Raw genomic sequence first — 15,817 nt, 5'->3', positions numbered from 1 at the left:
ATGAAGTCCAAAAGCATCAGAGGGGAAGGGATTACAATGTCAGATCAACGAAAGGAGACCACCCGTTCCGGAAGGGCAATTCGACGTCGCAATCGTGTAATACCAGACACTAGGGTACGTTGACCTCGCCAGCCATCCGAGATATATGCTGAGTCTATCGATGTAGGTATAGTCCACGTTCCATCTCTAATATGTGGTCTAAATCTAAATTTAAGTCTAAGTCTAAGTCTAAGTCGGGTATGTTGTCTGTGCGTAGCATCCATGCGACAGCCTTCGAAACACCGCATCGCCCTTGCCGGTCGCGAGACCAGCCACCATTCAAAGATATGTAATATCCGCTGCTAAAATCAAAATAAAAAAGAAAACAGCAAAAGGGCGAAAAAAGTCGAGACAGGCCACAAAGGGCAGCAGAGAATAGGAAACAATGGTATGGCAGCAGAGTCCCCGATTAGGGACACAAGGGGCCTAATCCAGGGTCTTGACTCCCAGCTGCACTCGGACCTCCTCTTGACGGACAGCCAGAAAGACAGTGTGTACGGAGGACATGCCTACAATTTGGACGTCCTCGCCGTTGCATTCGTCTTGCTCAACGCCACCTTCACCTGCGCGCCCGCATGGTCGTTGTTGCTGCCCCAACCCACACGGTCTCGTGTCGCTGCGGACGCTATTGGGGCGTCGCTCTTCTTCGGAGCGCTGCGATATCCGGCGTGGACGTTCTCGTCGTTGAGCACGGCGCCGGACTGGGGGTCGCGCCGGATGCCCAACTCCAGCAGCTTGGCGAAGACGCGCGCAAAGTCGGTGAAGAAGAGCTCCTTGTCGGCCGCATACCGCTCTACCCAGACACGGAACTGCGGGTCCTCGAGCAGGGCCATGTCCGTGGGCAGCATCATCAGCTCCTCGGCCTCCTCGACCCCCTCGTCGCCGTCTTGCGCATCGTCATCCACATACACGTACTGCACCATCCCGTTCTGCAGAGTCTTCTTCTTCCAGTCGTGCGTGCGGAGCAGCTTGAAGTACGTGTTGCTGAAGCGCGTGGGGTTGTTGACCCATTTGCCCTCGAAGCCGGAACGGTCAGCGTGGCAGCGGCCCAGGTTGTGCGCGCCGCTCAGACAGACAATCTCACGGTCGTCGAAGCCCATGCGATAGAAGATGCAGCGCAGGTGGTCGCTGCCCTTGGCGCCGTCCGGCAGGCGACCTCGCGGCGGCAACCTGGAGTCGTCGTCGGCAAAGTCTGTGCGGCCTCCCATCCAGGGGATCTCGGGCCCGCCCATCGCGCGGATGGCGACCACGGCCGCCAGCGTCCACAGGTCGGCGTACGTGATCCACGGGAACTGCCGCTTGATGGGCTCCAAGAAGGCCCGCGCGTGCTGCAACCCCGCGTTGGCCGGGTCGCCCCCTTCCTTCTCATAGCGCATGCCTGCCCCGTTGGAGCCGCCCGTGTTGGTCTGCGCACAGTATGTGCCGGCGCTGTGCCAGGCGAGGCGGACCAGGACGGGCCCCGCGCTGCCGTCGTCATAGCCGGGTTGGTTAAGGAGGGAGATAATGGCTTGTTTGACTTGAGCGAGTTGGTCGGCGGTTGGCAACGATGGCGGGTGAGGGTTCTGATGGCAGTCGGGCGTGGAAGACGGCGGCGCAGGGAAGGTCGACATGTTGAATTGGAGATGGACAGGGCCTGATGAAATCGGTTCCGGTGGTTGCTAGTTATCAGCTTTTTCAAAGAGACAGTGGCGAAACGTTGAGGAATAGAAGGCTTCTCTCTTCCTGAAGGGATATCAATGCTTCAGCTCCACGGGAAGGAGTAGGACGGGGCTAAGGAAAATGAATCAACATGAGCACAACGAGGAAAGACAACGAAAGGAACAGAACAGCAGGTGGCGAGGGATAAAACGGGATATGAAGGAAAGGAGCAGGAGGAAAGGAAAAAGGACCAACAAAAGGGAAAAAACACAAGGGCACGGGGAAATGCGTAGAAGATACGGACGGAGGCAATGCTTGCAGCAGCACCACCCATCTTGCCTCGGTATCACATAAATATTCTGCTGTCCCTGCGCGACCAAATGATGGTATCTGACACGCAGCCAGTGGGTCTCAACAGTGGGCTGCTTCGAGACGAGCACATGGCAGAGGGGGGGAAAAAAAAGAAATTGAGATAGTAGTACTCCGTAGGATGGTGCAACTGGATACTTCGTACCGAGTCGGGAAGGCTGAGGTAGCCCGATAAGAAAAAGTGGGCAAGGCTGCCACTTGCGTGATATGGCGCAGTAGGTAATAGTAACCGTCTCCGGCCTTCGGAGGTCGGCAAAATCTCGCATCATGGTCCCCATGGTCCACACAGCGTTTATCCCATCGTCTGCGAAGAACCAAGACTAGCTCGAAGAAAAAGTCGGCATGGCGTTAGGGCTTCCAAGAAATTCAGTAGCCGAGGTTCCGTCGATCCAGACCCTCTGTTCGCTGCTTACTGCCTGCTGGCGCCTTGTCCTCAGCCCCAAGCCACACTTTTAAACCTGACGTATTGACGTGATACATGTGTGTGTACCCAGTATCGTTGCCCATCCCAGTGCAAAGCCCAACGCCGCTTCGCCTGCTGTGTTGCCCGTTGACACGAAAAGCATCTTGCAAACACCGCCCAGTAGAGTTCTTCAATATCCGCGAGCCATATTCGCGATTTGGTCCTCCGGAATATCTTCCCGGTCCAGGATATCTGGATTGCGCTTGAACTCGTCGCTATCCAGCACAGGACCGATCTTCCTCACATCCCTCTCCACCACCGTCACGCCCAGCGGCAGTTTCTTCAAGCTCGAGGCCTCCACAACCATACAGCGCGCGAGATATCGCAGCATTGCCGTGACGGCTTTGATCTTCTCTTCTTGGGAGCCGTTCAAAGTGCTTCCCACGGCCTTGGTCAACATCGCTGGCATATATGTTGGTTGGACGGCCGGTGCTCCTATTGATCCGTCCACATTCAGGCCCTGTACCAAACGCTCGCGGATTTCATCTGAGATGCGTTCCGTAAAGGCAATATAGAAAACATCGGCATTGTCCGGATTCGACGTGTTGCCTAAACAGAACAATCGCATCAGAGCTCGATCTGCTAGTTCTTTAACATTAAATTGTCGCGAGTAGCCGGCTTTGTGGAGCAACTCCAGCTTCCTCGTCAGGATGATATCGTAGCCTTCTCTGACGCCCATCTTTGCCTGAATGATGCCGTGCGCAACGTCATATACGTTATTATATGACTGGAAGATTGGCTCAATCATTTTCTTGGCGCAAGTCCAGTCTTCATGTCCGGAGGCTCCCGCAAGGTCGAGGATCTGTTCCATGAATCGCATCTCGAAGGCTCGGTCATGATCTCGCATTTCCAGAAGCCCTGAAAGCGAGGCTGGTGCGTTTTCTGCTTGAGCAAGTTGCCCGAAATTGAAGTCTGAACCAAGTTTGATGCCCAAGAGGAGATAATCCTTGTCTTGCTCTGTCAGGCGATCTAGCGCGGGGACCATTCTTGCTTTGACCGCACGATAGAGGATCATGTCATGGTTAACTTTGGAGATATCATTCCCAAATCGCGTGGCATAATCCGTCGCAAAGGTCGGATCTTTACCCAGATCGTTGATAATCATCGAAATTATGAGTGTATAGGTGTCTGCTGCGGATCTGAGGCCCTTCTCGAAGAGTTCACGCAGCCAGTTGAAAGAATCGCGTTTCAGCACAATGGGCGGCGGGCCCTGTGTTCCGATAAAAGTCTCGTAGTCGTCGTTATGTATCCAGCGGAGAGCTAAAACACCAACCAGCGTGCGATTGATCTCGGCGTATTCTTGTCCGTATAATAGCTCTGAAATCGAAGGTCCAGCTGGACGGGCTGCATTCGGGTTGCGGAGAAACGTGGCATTCTTCAGTCGTTCCAGCTCCTGCGGGAACTCGAATTTTATCAACTGGAGGAGGTCCATGTGTGGCATTTCCCAGAATGAGCCATCATCGATGGATTGTTGCAGAGATTGGTGCCTCCCTGCGATGTTAGTTTGCATCTCGTCCCTTTGATGAGGGCGATCGCTAGGTTTTTCTTGGTGATGTGTTAGAGGCGCGCTGCGAGAAGAAGAATCAGTCTTCAACTGCGAGGCCGAAGTTAATCTATGGTCAGATGATCGGAAAGGATGAGTGCATGCTGTGAAGATCCGAGTGAGTAGAGTGTGGCGTTCCTGGCTACCGTCCTCGGTGCTGTCATCCATTGTCACTCCGGCGAGTTTGTCCGTTTCCGATGGAAGCCACAAAGAGACGGCCTCTCATGACGGCCTCAGAGTAACGCCAGTGGACTTAATCTGCTGAAAGGGAACTCTAGGCGGGCGGTGAAGGTCCTTGAAAAGAAGAGAGCGCCTTGATCGAGTTTGCGCCTAGAATCCTGCCAGGACAACCCAGTCACTTTCGGTGAACGGATTTCCCGAAGCAACAAATGGCAGAAAGGGAAGTGAGTGAGGGACCGTTGGTGCGCTTCGCTGCGCGTAATTCTCACTCCCTTGTTTGCGCGTGCTCTGCGAGGGGCTCGGCTGACTTCAAGGTTCGCGCACTGGGGCGCGGATTGTGGCTGATGCGGCACTTAGTGTCTTCTCATAGACCTGCTCCCGGCGCATTAACAGGCAGAAACAGTTTGTGAATGGATTGAATTCGAGGGACAATGAAAGTTGTCGCAGCCTGGAGATTAGCCTGAGCTGAAACAAGGACAGCAAGACGGCCTGGTACAGCGCCTGGGAGTGATGGCAGTTGATGTCTAATTGGATACGATTGCTGGGTATTTTCGTGGCTAAACCTAATTAATAAGCAAGGGCCTCCCCTGTACGTATATATACATATATATATCAATGAAGGCTGATGCGAGGTAGACAGCAATGGCATCCGAAGACAAGATGTAACAACGCGAGTGCGTGGTCGGGGCAGTCACAAATTTGCCATGACATGTATGGTTTTCACAAAGCCTTCTACAACGTCCAGGACACGATAATATGATGGGTGCTAGCCACCACCAGACCTACTGGGTGATGTCTCAGAAAGCCTCGTAGCCTCCCGCTGCAGCTCCATCTTCTCATCCACAGTAAGGTCGCTCTTCGCCTTTGGCACCTTTCCCCAGATCACGACCAACCCCAGTGCGGCAGCACCAGAAGCCACACCGAACCAGAATGTGTTCTTGTAACTCTGTCTTAGCCCAGACTCGTCCACCGTGTATGACTGAATAACGTCGGTGAAGCCCAGAAGCAAAGCGAAGCCAAGCTGCAAGACCGAGTTGATCAGTCCACCTGCCAGCCCCTGTCGTGCCTTGGGCATCTGCGTGGTAATAAATACGGCCATGAGATTATACGAAAGATCGATGCCGACAGTACCCAAAATGCATGCTGGAAAGACCCAACTCCAATAGTTTCCGCCCTCTGGAATCCGAGCAAGAAGCAGCTGGGATCCAATGGCTCCGAGGCAGGAGACGATTAAGAGCAGACGGCCCGACACCAGATGCAGGATGAATCCTTCCATGGTACTCAAGATGACTCCCCCAATCACCATTGGCGTCCACCATGCGACGACCTGCATAGGCGTGGCGCCCATGATGTTCTGGAAATACAGTGTACCGTAAAGCAAAAGGATGCCGATATTGCCGTAGAGAAATAGCATGGCAATCACGAGCTGTACCATGCACGGGACGGTGAAGATGTCACCAGGTAACAGGGGAAACTTGGCTTTCCAGCCTTCCACATATGATGCGGCCAAAAGCAGCGTGCATCCAATGCAAAATAGTGTTGGGATATAAGGCGCCCGCCACCGCTGTTCGGCATGAGCTGATTCGGTAATTGCAACAACGACAAGAACCAGTCCCGGGACGATCGTCACGGTTCCGAGCCAATCCATAGGAATGTTATTCTTGCGTCGTTCTTTCCAGTCGTTAGGTATAGATAGGATCGATGTCATGGTGGTTATGGCGGCAAGGATGGCCCCAATCCAGAAGAACCAACCCCAGTCCAAAAACTGGCCGACGATTCCTGCACAGAATATCCCCACGAAGAATCCGACGACAGCGAAGGTCCCGTATAGAGCGAAGACCAGGTTCTTGCGCGGCCCAGGTCGATAAGCGCTCCCCATCAGCATAACTCCGGTTGGCAGGTAGGCGGCGGCTCCAAGACCTTGGAGAGCTCGGCAGAAGTCCATCATTAGAGGAGAAGTACTGAAGCCACAGACAATACTCCAAATAAACAGCCAGATCAAACCGGCGACGTAAACCGAAAAGCCCCCAACCATGTCACCGAGCCTGCCAAAAACCAAGAGCATGCTCGCAATGACTAGGGAAAATGCTGTCGCTGGCCAGACACTGGATGATTGGGGTATCCGGAGTTGTTCAATGAGCGTGGGTAATATGACATTGAATCCAGACACAAAGTACTCGGTTATGATCTGGGACATGATTATGCTGAACACGAACGCGATCTCAGACCACATTGACTTGAATGCTGGGGGCCGTTCGCGTCCGAGTCTTTCGATTCTTGCGTCCATCGACTCTTCAAGATCAGGCTTAGTGTGAACTATTTCTGGTGGCTGAAGCTCCACAATTTCACAGTCGGGAGAGGGTGTGTCTAGAGTTTTTGTTTCGATGTTCTGAGAGCCATTTACGTCCATCCTGGGAGGCAAACGAATGTACAAGCCTGGGGCAAAAGAAAGGTAGTTGTGAAAAAGAGAAGGCACTCGGAACTGATTGAGCAAGAATATAAAGGGCGGCGTTGCCAGCCCATTTCAAACCACAGATTCATCTATACGCGCACATCAGTAGAACTGAGTAAACGGCAGCGGAGCAGAAAACGCTTGAAGAGGTCTAAAGAAGGAAAGCAAAGTCCAGAACAGAGAAAAGAGCGGATATTAGACCTCCACAATCCCGCATTGAGATCTGGACCGGACCAGAGGGAGATCCATCATTGTCGTAAAGGCATTAATTGCCGTCGAATCACGGTCAAAGCATGACAGCATACAATGCCTACGGGGCTGCGTGGAGTGTCTCTTTGGTAGGCAATAAGACACAGATGGAGAAAGCTGCCAGCTGAAACCCACCGGAGATGTAATCAGCCATTGCCAAGAGGCTGCCGTCCGATCATCTCCGGCCATCCCCCTCTGGTTATATCCGATCATTTCCGTCATGTCCAAGACGAGACTCGGTACCCAGTACGAGGTACCCAGCACCGAGTATGGCACTTCAGGCACTCTCGATTCCCCGGTAACAACGATGCATGGAAATATTTGCTTCGGAGAGCTGCACTGCTTCTCTTATCGGTGCAAAATAGTTTCAGCACTGCCAAAACTCTCTAATGCTTGTTAGATGGCGGATAGTGCCTTCTTTTGTGACCACAGCCTTTTTGCCCGCGCATGTGATGTGACAATCGGTTAGAATGTGCAGCCTGCAAATTAAAAGCACATTTTGACGATGGGAAAGCCTTCTTGAAGGAGGACGAGACCGACGACATCACCTTCGATGAGCTCTAATAGCAGAATCGCTCGCTGATAAGGGGATTGTGCGGATTCAGTGTTACTGTTCGTTACTCCGACTCGAAAAGCCCGTAGAGCGATCAATTTCTGCAATGGTGAACTTTCGATGTCGAAACTCGAGCTGTAGGAGGGAAAGAGCCATTGTGGAAAGAGTTGCATTGATTGTCTGTGTGTGTCTGTCTGCACGCCAGAGCCCATGGAGCTTGCTGAATCTATATGTAAATTCGCCGAGGGCGAAGCTCGGTCTATGAGCTATGGAATGCGTCCGAAATGCCCTCTCAGCCTTAAATCCACCGAGAATTAACCTTGCAACCAAGGCTGCGCTAGGCCGACTCTCTGTATAGCCGGGGTGGGAGTAGCGACGGTTACTGATCCGTTTGGTTCATGTTCGGCCAACACACAATGTTTTACTTAGGCAGGGTAAGTCTACCACTCAAAAGCGAGAAAATTTGTCTCTTTGATGTCAATGATCTTGTAAATGTTATCATCACCCTATGGACGAAAGATGACACCATCTTTACACATGAATGCGTGCGGGCCCAGATGACCTTTCTGACTCTGGCATGCTGTTTCACGGGCACTCGTGTTGGTACCTACCTTGGGAATGGAGTGGCAGAGGTGAAGCGACCTGACGGTCAGGTGGATAAGCTAGTTTTCAAAGGGTCGACGTTGGAAGGTAAGGGAGAAGCTTCCACCGCTTCAATCCCGATGACTGATCTGAGGCTGACACCTTGGCATAGGATGTCCATATTTACCTTACCCTCTCCCTGATGGACGTAGGGAACATGTTATAAAGCTCGTACAAAGTTTGCCCTAGAACAACAAGCATGCCGAGCATAAAGTATACACTATTCTCCTCCCCGATGCGAGGGCCGTTGGAGCCGGTTGATGTCAATGTACGAACGAAGTCCCAACTTGCGAGCAGGGGAAACTCATTTTCGACATCACAGCATTTCTCGTCTTCTGGGACGAGGTACTCATTGGGATTAAATTCCCTCAAGAGCTCGACAACTTCCAAGTGCCGGAGGGCGATGATTTTCTTTAATTACACGTCAAAGGCTGAAAATACCCGTCCTGGGACGACATGGCAGTGTCTCTGGCAGGATGCTCGGCGCTTCCACTCCCGATACTAATTTCAGCGGATCGTTCTTAATGCAGGTTACCCAGGAGAATCTCGCAGTTCATTCTTTGCGGCGAGCAGTCGCGAACGTCGTTGATGGTGTGAGAAGCCATGCCCCTACCGACTCCACGTGACTAACCTGGGCTTTCTGCCTCTGAGTAGAGACCCCCACACCCGGGACAGATTTCTTCGTGATGAAGGTGAAAAGCCTCACAACGACTATGTCAGGCGAACTGCGGAGCGTGAGTACCAGGCGTACCAAAGGCCTACTGCAGCAAGTGCCTTCAAATGGGATAGGCGACGCACTGGATGAATCAACGACCAACAAGTTGTACCAAGAACTCTTGAGTCTTCGGCAGTGAGGCACGAGCTTTCGCGATACCAGGGAAGCAAGGCTGAAATGTAGGGCATATTAACGTTGGGTTGCCACGCAAGCAAAGGCACGCTGGAAGGATCTCATATGAGAAAGGCTCAGCGACTCACGGCCCTGAAGCGTTATTCTAACTCATGCCAGAACGAGCACAGCTAGCACGGTCAGCCAAGATAAACATACCTCGCATCTGTGGACAGATGCTGTCAGATATGACCGATCTCACCTTACTCTGCCAGAGGAACTTTGAGGTGATGTATCATCCGGGAGAGGAGCCTATCAGCGGGTCCTGTCCAGTATACCAACTAATGTTGTCCACGGCTAAGAGGAGTTGCGTCCGCCATATCCAAGCCTGTTGCCGCAAATAATTCACATCTAAGGTGGAAAAGGCGGGCGGAGTTCGATGCTGTTTCCTCTGCTTCAATTGCTGTGCGGGTGATCCAAAGTGGGAAGGACATTGCGGTGACTATCTTGTCTCGTTGGCACTACAGTCATGCGCAGCCCGCATTTACTGCCACACGTTGATCGGCCCAGCTTTCCGTTGTTGGTGTTTCAACCATGGCGGCCTCCCGGCTGCTGAGAGGCTGAAGCAGGTTGAACGAAGCTCTGAACTGGTCGACCACATGTACGAGAAACACGTTGCCAAAGTGCAGTCTTGGTTAGTTTTTTGCAGATGGAAAGCATCGGTTGAGTGTTCCTAGTCTATGCGTCACCATATAAGTGATGATGATGATGATGATGATGATGATAATGTCTGGAGAATGGAATGGAAGAATTGTAGGAAGCCACGGGCATTGAAGCGGAAACGACGCATTATGCTAGTTCCTATATGTCTTGTATATTGTACATGCAAACGGCATCCATGGTTCCGCAGCTTCAGTCACGATCTCACCGCTATGAGCCTTCTTTCTCGCCTCTCAGATGGTGATACTTCCTCCACCGCCCACTGCCTGGCTGGCATGCTTCTCGGGAATTTCTTCCTTTTTGACCGCTGCGAGAGCATGCCATGGCGTGTCATCCTTGGTCGGCTTTATCTGGCCATGGTTGATTGCTGGCCGCTCGATATGCTTCCACTTTTCTGCTCCCTCGGACCTAGAGCCGTCAAGAGGATGGTTGGCGAGTTGTGCATTTCCCTCAGCAATCTGAGCGGGATATTGGTCAATGTCGATGATTTGGAGGTGCTTGCCCATGTGTAGAAAGTCTTCCTTGGTCATTGCTGGTGGTGGTGTCCCATCAGTAAAGAACTGACCTGCGTGAATATTCCTCATGCTGGAGCACTTACTGACTGCTAGTGAAGGCGATTGGCTTTGAATCAATGGAGTACTGCCTTGGAGAGAATTTTTGATTCTAGAGCGCAACTGGCGCGCAACTGGCTTGCTCGACGAAGGAGCGTGATATGGGCGATATCAAGACACCTGACAAGCCAAGCTGGAATGGACTGTCGAGGAGTTTGTGAGCTTGACCACTGCTCTGCCATCTTGAGACGCAGTCCTTTATAGCTGCGGCAACAGTAGCATGAGGAAGTCCATTGTCAATTGCCTCTTTCGGCAGTGCCGCTGCAAGTTGTTCGTTTCTGCAGCATGAGCATGGTGGTTCATGTTCCCAGACAACGTACCACTGGTGATTGCTGGCTTAAACTTGTGCATTCCCACATCGGGATAAGCGCATCGTGCAACGGTCTACCAGCACTATGTAAGATGCGTCTTTCGATTTGCTCGCCTTCGCTTGAGATTGTGCAAGGATTGTGGTAAGACGCTAACAAGCAGGTTTGTGGTTTCAGGCACCGATCAGGGGACGGCGAGGATGGAATGACGGGGAATGACCTCAACCACTCGTTACGTGAATCGAAATCCCCTCTAAACTTCTTTGAGTAAAAGACAATGCGGGGCCACGGGTAGATCCAATTAGCACCCGCCCCTCAGCTTTGCCCACAACCCGTCGTTGTCTCAACGCCTTCGTCGTCTATCGTGATCTGATCACGCCTCGCACGGTAGTCGGGCACTGGCCAGCTGTGGCTCGTCATGTCATGGCTGACGATTACCATTTCTTCCTCTTCCCTCTCTTCTCCTCCTCTTTGAAAAGCTGGCTGTTCTCGCCCTGCTCCCTCGCGCAAGTAGAGGACTGCGCCTCTGCGAGTCCTCGGCGAACAACATATCTTCAGCCTGACTTCGATTCTGCCTGATGCGCTTGCCATAACCTTAATACGACCTCACAGTCGCTCTTACGGTCGATATGTCTTTACCAAAGTCTCCACGTCTATACGACCCTAACAAGCGAGGCAATGCCCCCCGCATCCCAAATGCCACCTGGGAAAAGTTTCGGAAGGAGATCACGACACTTCATCATGAAGGGTACTGGAAGCCGAAAATACTGGAAGTATTGAAGAGCATGGAATTCGAGCCTTCGTATGTCAAATCACTGACTTCCAGATGCGAACTGACCTAGTCAGATATTACCAGTTGAGGCGCCGAATGGAAAAATGGGGTCTGAATGCGCACACAGACGAGGCGACATTTGCAGATCTGTCAATGGCTTCAACCGGTGCTGTTACAGGGAGCAATCTCGAGAACGGCAGCTCCGTCGAACATTACATGATACCAGATCATGCATCGGTCGTCACACCTAACACCGCTACGGCGCTAAGCTCACAGGCAACCTCCGACGTCCAATCACTACCTCAGCGTGGCTCCTTCGGGATGCGACGTGACCACACATTCAGAGAGACAGCAGACCAGACTATGCCAGCGGAACAGAGCCCCTCACCTTATGGAGGCTTAGAAGTCGAACAACTAGCCGCGCGGATTGAACCAAAAGCCAATTCTCTTACCAGAAACTCATTGGAAATGCCTCCTCCGCGGCCGACAGGCGCTCCTTATATCAATCCGCACGACATTATTTCGTCTCCATCCGAACGTTCAAATGTCAACAGCGCTTGTTATGAGAGGCGATCATCGCAGATCTCTTCGACTCCACCTCTGACGCTCGCGGAGACTGCGTCAACAGACGATGCATCGATAACCAACCGGAAGCTCAGTGAAGAGGTCCCCACTCGTTTAGTGGACCAAGCTTCATCCTCACAATCGACGCCCCCCAATAGTTCGCGGGACTTTGAGTCTGAGCCAGGATCTACGGCGACACCATTTGTCACACCCATATCAATTGTCAAGGTGATCGATAGCTCGCTGCTGCGTCTCTGGCCGGCTTTCGACGACCCGCGGACTCTCTCAGCATCAGATGTGTGCGAGATCCAAGGAGTCGCTGCCACTCTCGCTGCTGCTGGCCTTTTCGATGATGCCTTCGATTTGTTTTATGTCGAGTACAAATATTGGCAGGCTTGCATAAGCAACATTTCAACTGACGAGATATACCCCCTATTGGCTACGTCAGTCGACAACTCCACGCGGTGCATGGTTACTGCAGCCATCAATTGCGCTCGAAACTCTAGACCCGGCCGCCGGGGAGAAATGGCATACCAAGCGCTGCTAAATGTTCAAACCCTACTACAGGCGTATGGCTTCGCTTACAGACTTGACATGACTTTACTCAATCTCTATCTCTCATACTTGTCGAAGAAGGATCCAAAGTACACTGCGCTTGACATGGCTGTCAGCTGCTTTGGAGAACGCTTCGCGGTCATTCTGCCTGAGGTCCAGGATCGCGAACACGTCTTTATAACAAGTTCTCTAGCAAGCTCTCTGAAGGAAATGCTAAGAGACGGTCTACCAAGTGGTACTTGGCATATATCATCACGGTGTCTCGAACTGCAAGCGGAATATCATGAACATCTGTCCGACTGTGAAGAAGTCAGGACCGCAATGAGGACGATACTTGAATGGTGCAAAACTTTTGTCGAGAGGAATAGGCGCACTCTTAATAAAGCCGGCGCTTGCTCGCCTATTGCTGCTTGGTCCCGAGTATCTGCAGCCTGGGTTTTATATTGCTCCTGCGTCTTTGGCATCTCCTCCTTCGACTCGCTTGTCCAGAACACAGAATCAATATGTCATGTGCCGCTATGCACACATGGGGTCAAGCCGTTAAAGCTTGACATATTACTGGCATTGGCGGTGATCTGTGAAAGTTTCCTACGCTCCGGAGCTGAGAAGACCAGGCGTCTACTTTTGGGGCCTCGGTTCGGTGATTATCTCCAGGGTGAGATCAATGCCTCGATCACCAACTGGCCTGCACGGGGTCCTGACATCGTTGGAGTCTACCTTTCACGGATGGCCGATATTCCCACTGCGCCGAAATGTCCAGAAGCAATCAGTGGAGCAAGCTCGGTCTTAGTGAAGGAATACATTGTCGCGGCTTTTCGAACGCGCGAATCTTCACTAAGAATCGACCGCACGTCGTTCTCAGAGTCTGCTTTGTTGGCCTATTCATCACTTCATATACTTGGAGACAGCATTTCACGAAACAGTATAGCAGACTCTTTTCATTCGTCGATTAACAGCATTCGGTCTTCCCTGAGCTGGGATACCAAGCGAACGCTCGCACAAATGCTCGAAATCAGGGATCGTCTGCGCCGGCCCAAGTCGGTGCTTTCAACTTGGAGCAAAAACACTAACAGTTCGACTGGAATGTCAATTGGTTCTCACGGAAGCAACAGCTTTGAGAAAGTCAGCGGGATGCCGTCCTACTGCCCGGATGTTGATATGGCTGAAGATCCCTACTCAAGGGCTCTCGAAAACGAGGATCTGATGGTGATCGACCGAATTGACGAGGAGATGGAGGATGTTTGAGATGTACAATCATCCCATGACCTCGTGAGAGAAAGCTAAACAATGGGCGATTTTCACACATCATACTGACAGATCTGCTTATCTGCACCAAGTTACCGACATGATCGACGAGACCGCAATCCATGACAGGGTGCCTGTGCTCGCTGGCAGTTGTGAGTGCTAGCCGAACCCCGCCAGATCAGAGAGCAGGGAGCCTAATCTGGCTCCTTTCGATTGACTGCCTGGGTAATAATAATAATCTGAAAGGCAAGGTGACAGTTGCCAACCGAACGCGGCTAAAGTCTAATCAACCATTCTCAAGAGGCTGTCGTCCAATCTTCTCCAGCCGTCTCCGATCGTCTCCGCCATGTCCCCCATCATGTCCGAGACGAGATCCGGACAGACAAGTGAGCGGCCTTCATCTTAGAGATTGAGACGCGCATTTTTGCTATCAAGGCATATATATTACTGTCTTCCAAATCAAGCTCGTGCTTTAGCTACTGAACTACCAACCACACTCTTCCCCGAGCTATCTCTATATTGCCAAGGAACGACCGACTCGATTTCCACACTCTCTTAAGCGTGGACAAATCTGCTCAAACAACAACCGGCCCGGGTTTGTTCAGCGTCATCTCTTCGGCCTTTTCGCCATCTGTCGCAGGTGCGGTTGCAGGTCTTGGGGCTGTAGTCGGCGCAGCGGTGGTTCCAGCCTGGCTGTCTCCACCCACTCTCTGGCGATGAAGAGCTATTCCGAAGACGGTCAGGGTCACGCAAAAGAGCACACTGGTTAGAAGACGTCAGCCCCTCTCGCAGTTGACGGGTAGTTCAGGAGGGATGAAACTTACAATTCAAGACCGCCGAGCCCAGCAGCCGTTCCCGCGAGGGCTACGCCTGCTCTTCTGGTACTCGAATATCTCTTGACGATGCTCCTCGGACTAAGACCTATGTCCGAAGGCCTGAAAGGAGCATGCCAGAAGCCATAGCTCTGTCCGCTGCCATACCAGAAACGGTGGTAGAAGCTCGTCCATCTTGATAGCAGTGCAAAGCTGACCAGCCACAAGAGTGTACCACAGGCTTCGATGGCGAGAATAGCCCAGCGGTTGTAGAGCGCTCTCTTGCAAGACAACGCGACGAAATAGTAGGCAAAGACGATCAACGTTGCTGACGCCTTCAACGAAGTCAGCTTTCAACCCCACCAGCAGCATGTAGTGATGGACCAAATTACAGTGAGTAATGTAATACCGAAGGCGGGATATCCGCCCCAAATACCAGTACTGGCGGCAGTAAAGGCCAGGACCAGGATTGCGATGACAGCCCTCGCACAGCCAATTGCGTTGGACCAACGCGGCATCGGCACGACGGGCCGGTGGCTTTGGAGAGCGTTGGACATCCTGCGAGAAGTCGAAGTTGAAAATCGTGAGATTGGCTGAATTGGTGCCTCTTCAGCGCCTTGTTCAACCATCTGCTTGAGCAGTAACGATATCGATGGTGAAGGATGAGAAGAAGTCGGTGGTTTCAGCCCATGGCACTTCAGCTCCAAGGCCTTTATTACCTCATGAATACTTGTGACTTGGGCAGAGTGATGACCGCAAGCGTTCGCCCGACAACCGACAAAGAATGAAGACTTGATTCGGCCTGTGAAAGAGCCTCGCCCAGCATGGACCATTCTCGGTGCTCCTTTATTGGGTCGAGCGACGAAGAATGCGGACCGACGTTTGGCTATAGTTCGTGAATGGTCGGACGGAGAGACAAAGGCTTTGTTCCCTCAGCCGCATCCACTCGAGTTCCAGTGGGAGAATCTGACAGAAGCAGAAGCAGTGGCATTGTTTGATGAGAATATGTCCACCGCCGCGAGAGTCGAGGTTAACATGGGGAATGTAGTGGAGAAATGATTGCGCATCTCTGACGGGATTTTTGGACTTGACAGGCTTTTCTCTATATCGAGCTGTGGTCATGTGCTTCGGGGCGACCGATCCATCACGAAAGCATTGAAGAGGAAGAAGTGCTGATTAATGTTAAGAGTCGGATAAACTGGTGTTTATTATTGACATCGGATTTAATATCCGTGGCTCACCAAGAGAGGAAGCGAGGAAGCTCCCCAGTGACATC

At 52.1% G+C, this 15,817-nt stretch overlaps 5 protein-coding genes across 5 annotated transcripts; 1 reads left to right on the top strand and 4 right to left on the bottom strand.

Moving 5' to 3' along the window:
- Positions 1-548: 548 nt before the first annotated feature.
- Positions 549-1,649, bottom strand: A1O5_05309 (peroxiredoxin; the record flags this gene model as incomplete). Its single annotated transcript, XM_007745910.1, has 1 exon — positions 549-1,649. One exon carries the CDS (start codon positions 1,647-1,649, stop codon positions 549-551), a length of 1,101 nt encoding a protein of 366 aa, XP_007744100.1.
- Positions 1,650-2,639: 990 nt separating this feature from the next.
- A1O5_05308 (uncharacterized protein) lies at positions 2,640-3,941 on the bottom strand (the record flags this gene model as incomplete). The annotated part of the gene is made up of 1 exon (XM_007745909.1): positions 2,640-3,941. The coding sequence occupies one exon, from the start codon at positions 3,939-3,941 to the stop codon at positions 2,640-2,642; it is 1,302 nt and encodes a 433-aa protein (XP_007744099.1).
- A 1,057-nt stretch (positions 3,942-4,998) lies between these two features.
- Positions 4,999-6,642, bottom strand: A1O5_05307 (uncharacterized protein; the record flags this gene model as incomplete). The annotated part of the gene is made up of 1 exon (XM_007745908.1): positions 4,999-6,642. The coding sequence occupies one exon, from the start codon at positions 6,640-6,642 to the stop codon at positions 4,999-5,001; it is 1,644 nt and encodes a 547-aa protein (XP_007744098.1).
- A 4,580-nt stretch (positions 6,643-11,222) lies between these two features.
- A1O5_05306 (uncharacterized protein) lies at positions 11,223-13,729 on the top strand (the record flags this gene model as incomplete). Its single annotated transcript, XM_007745907.1, has 2 exons — positions 11,223-11,395; positions 11,440-13,729. 2 exons carry the CDS (start codon positions 11,223-11,225, stop codon positions 13,727-13,729), a joined length of 2,463 nt encoding a protein of 820 aa, XP_007744097.1.
- An 820-nt stretch (positions 13,730-14,549) lies between these two features.
- On the bottom strand, positions 14,550-15,098 carry A1O5_05305 (uncharacterized protein; the record flags this gene model as incomplete). Its single annotated transcript, XM_007745906.1, has 2 exons — positions 14,550-14,876; positions 14,934-15,098. The coding sequence occupies 2 exons, from the start codon at positions 15,096-15,098 to the stop codon at positions 14,550-14,552; spliced, it is 492 nt and encodes a 163-aa protein (XP_007744096.1).
- Between the last annotated feature and the right edge of the window lie 719 nt (positions 15,099-15,817).

This window comes from Cladophialophora psammophila (assembly GCF_000585535.1).
Source record: "Cladophialophora psammophila CBS 110553 chromosome Unknown aczJe-supercont1.7, whole genome shotgun sequence".
Taxonomy (NCBI): Eukaryota; Fungi; Ascomycota; class Eurotiomycetes; order Chaetothyriales; family Herpotrichiellaceae; genus Cladophialophora; species Cladophialophora psammophila.
The sequence above is the reverse complement of the archived record's forward strand: the minus strand, read 5'-3'. Positions and strand labels throughout refer to the sequence as shown.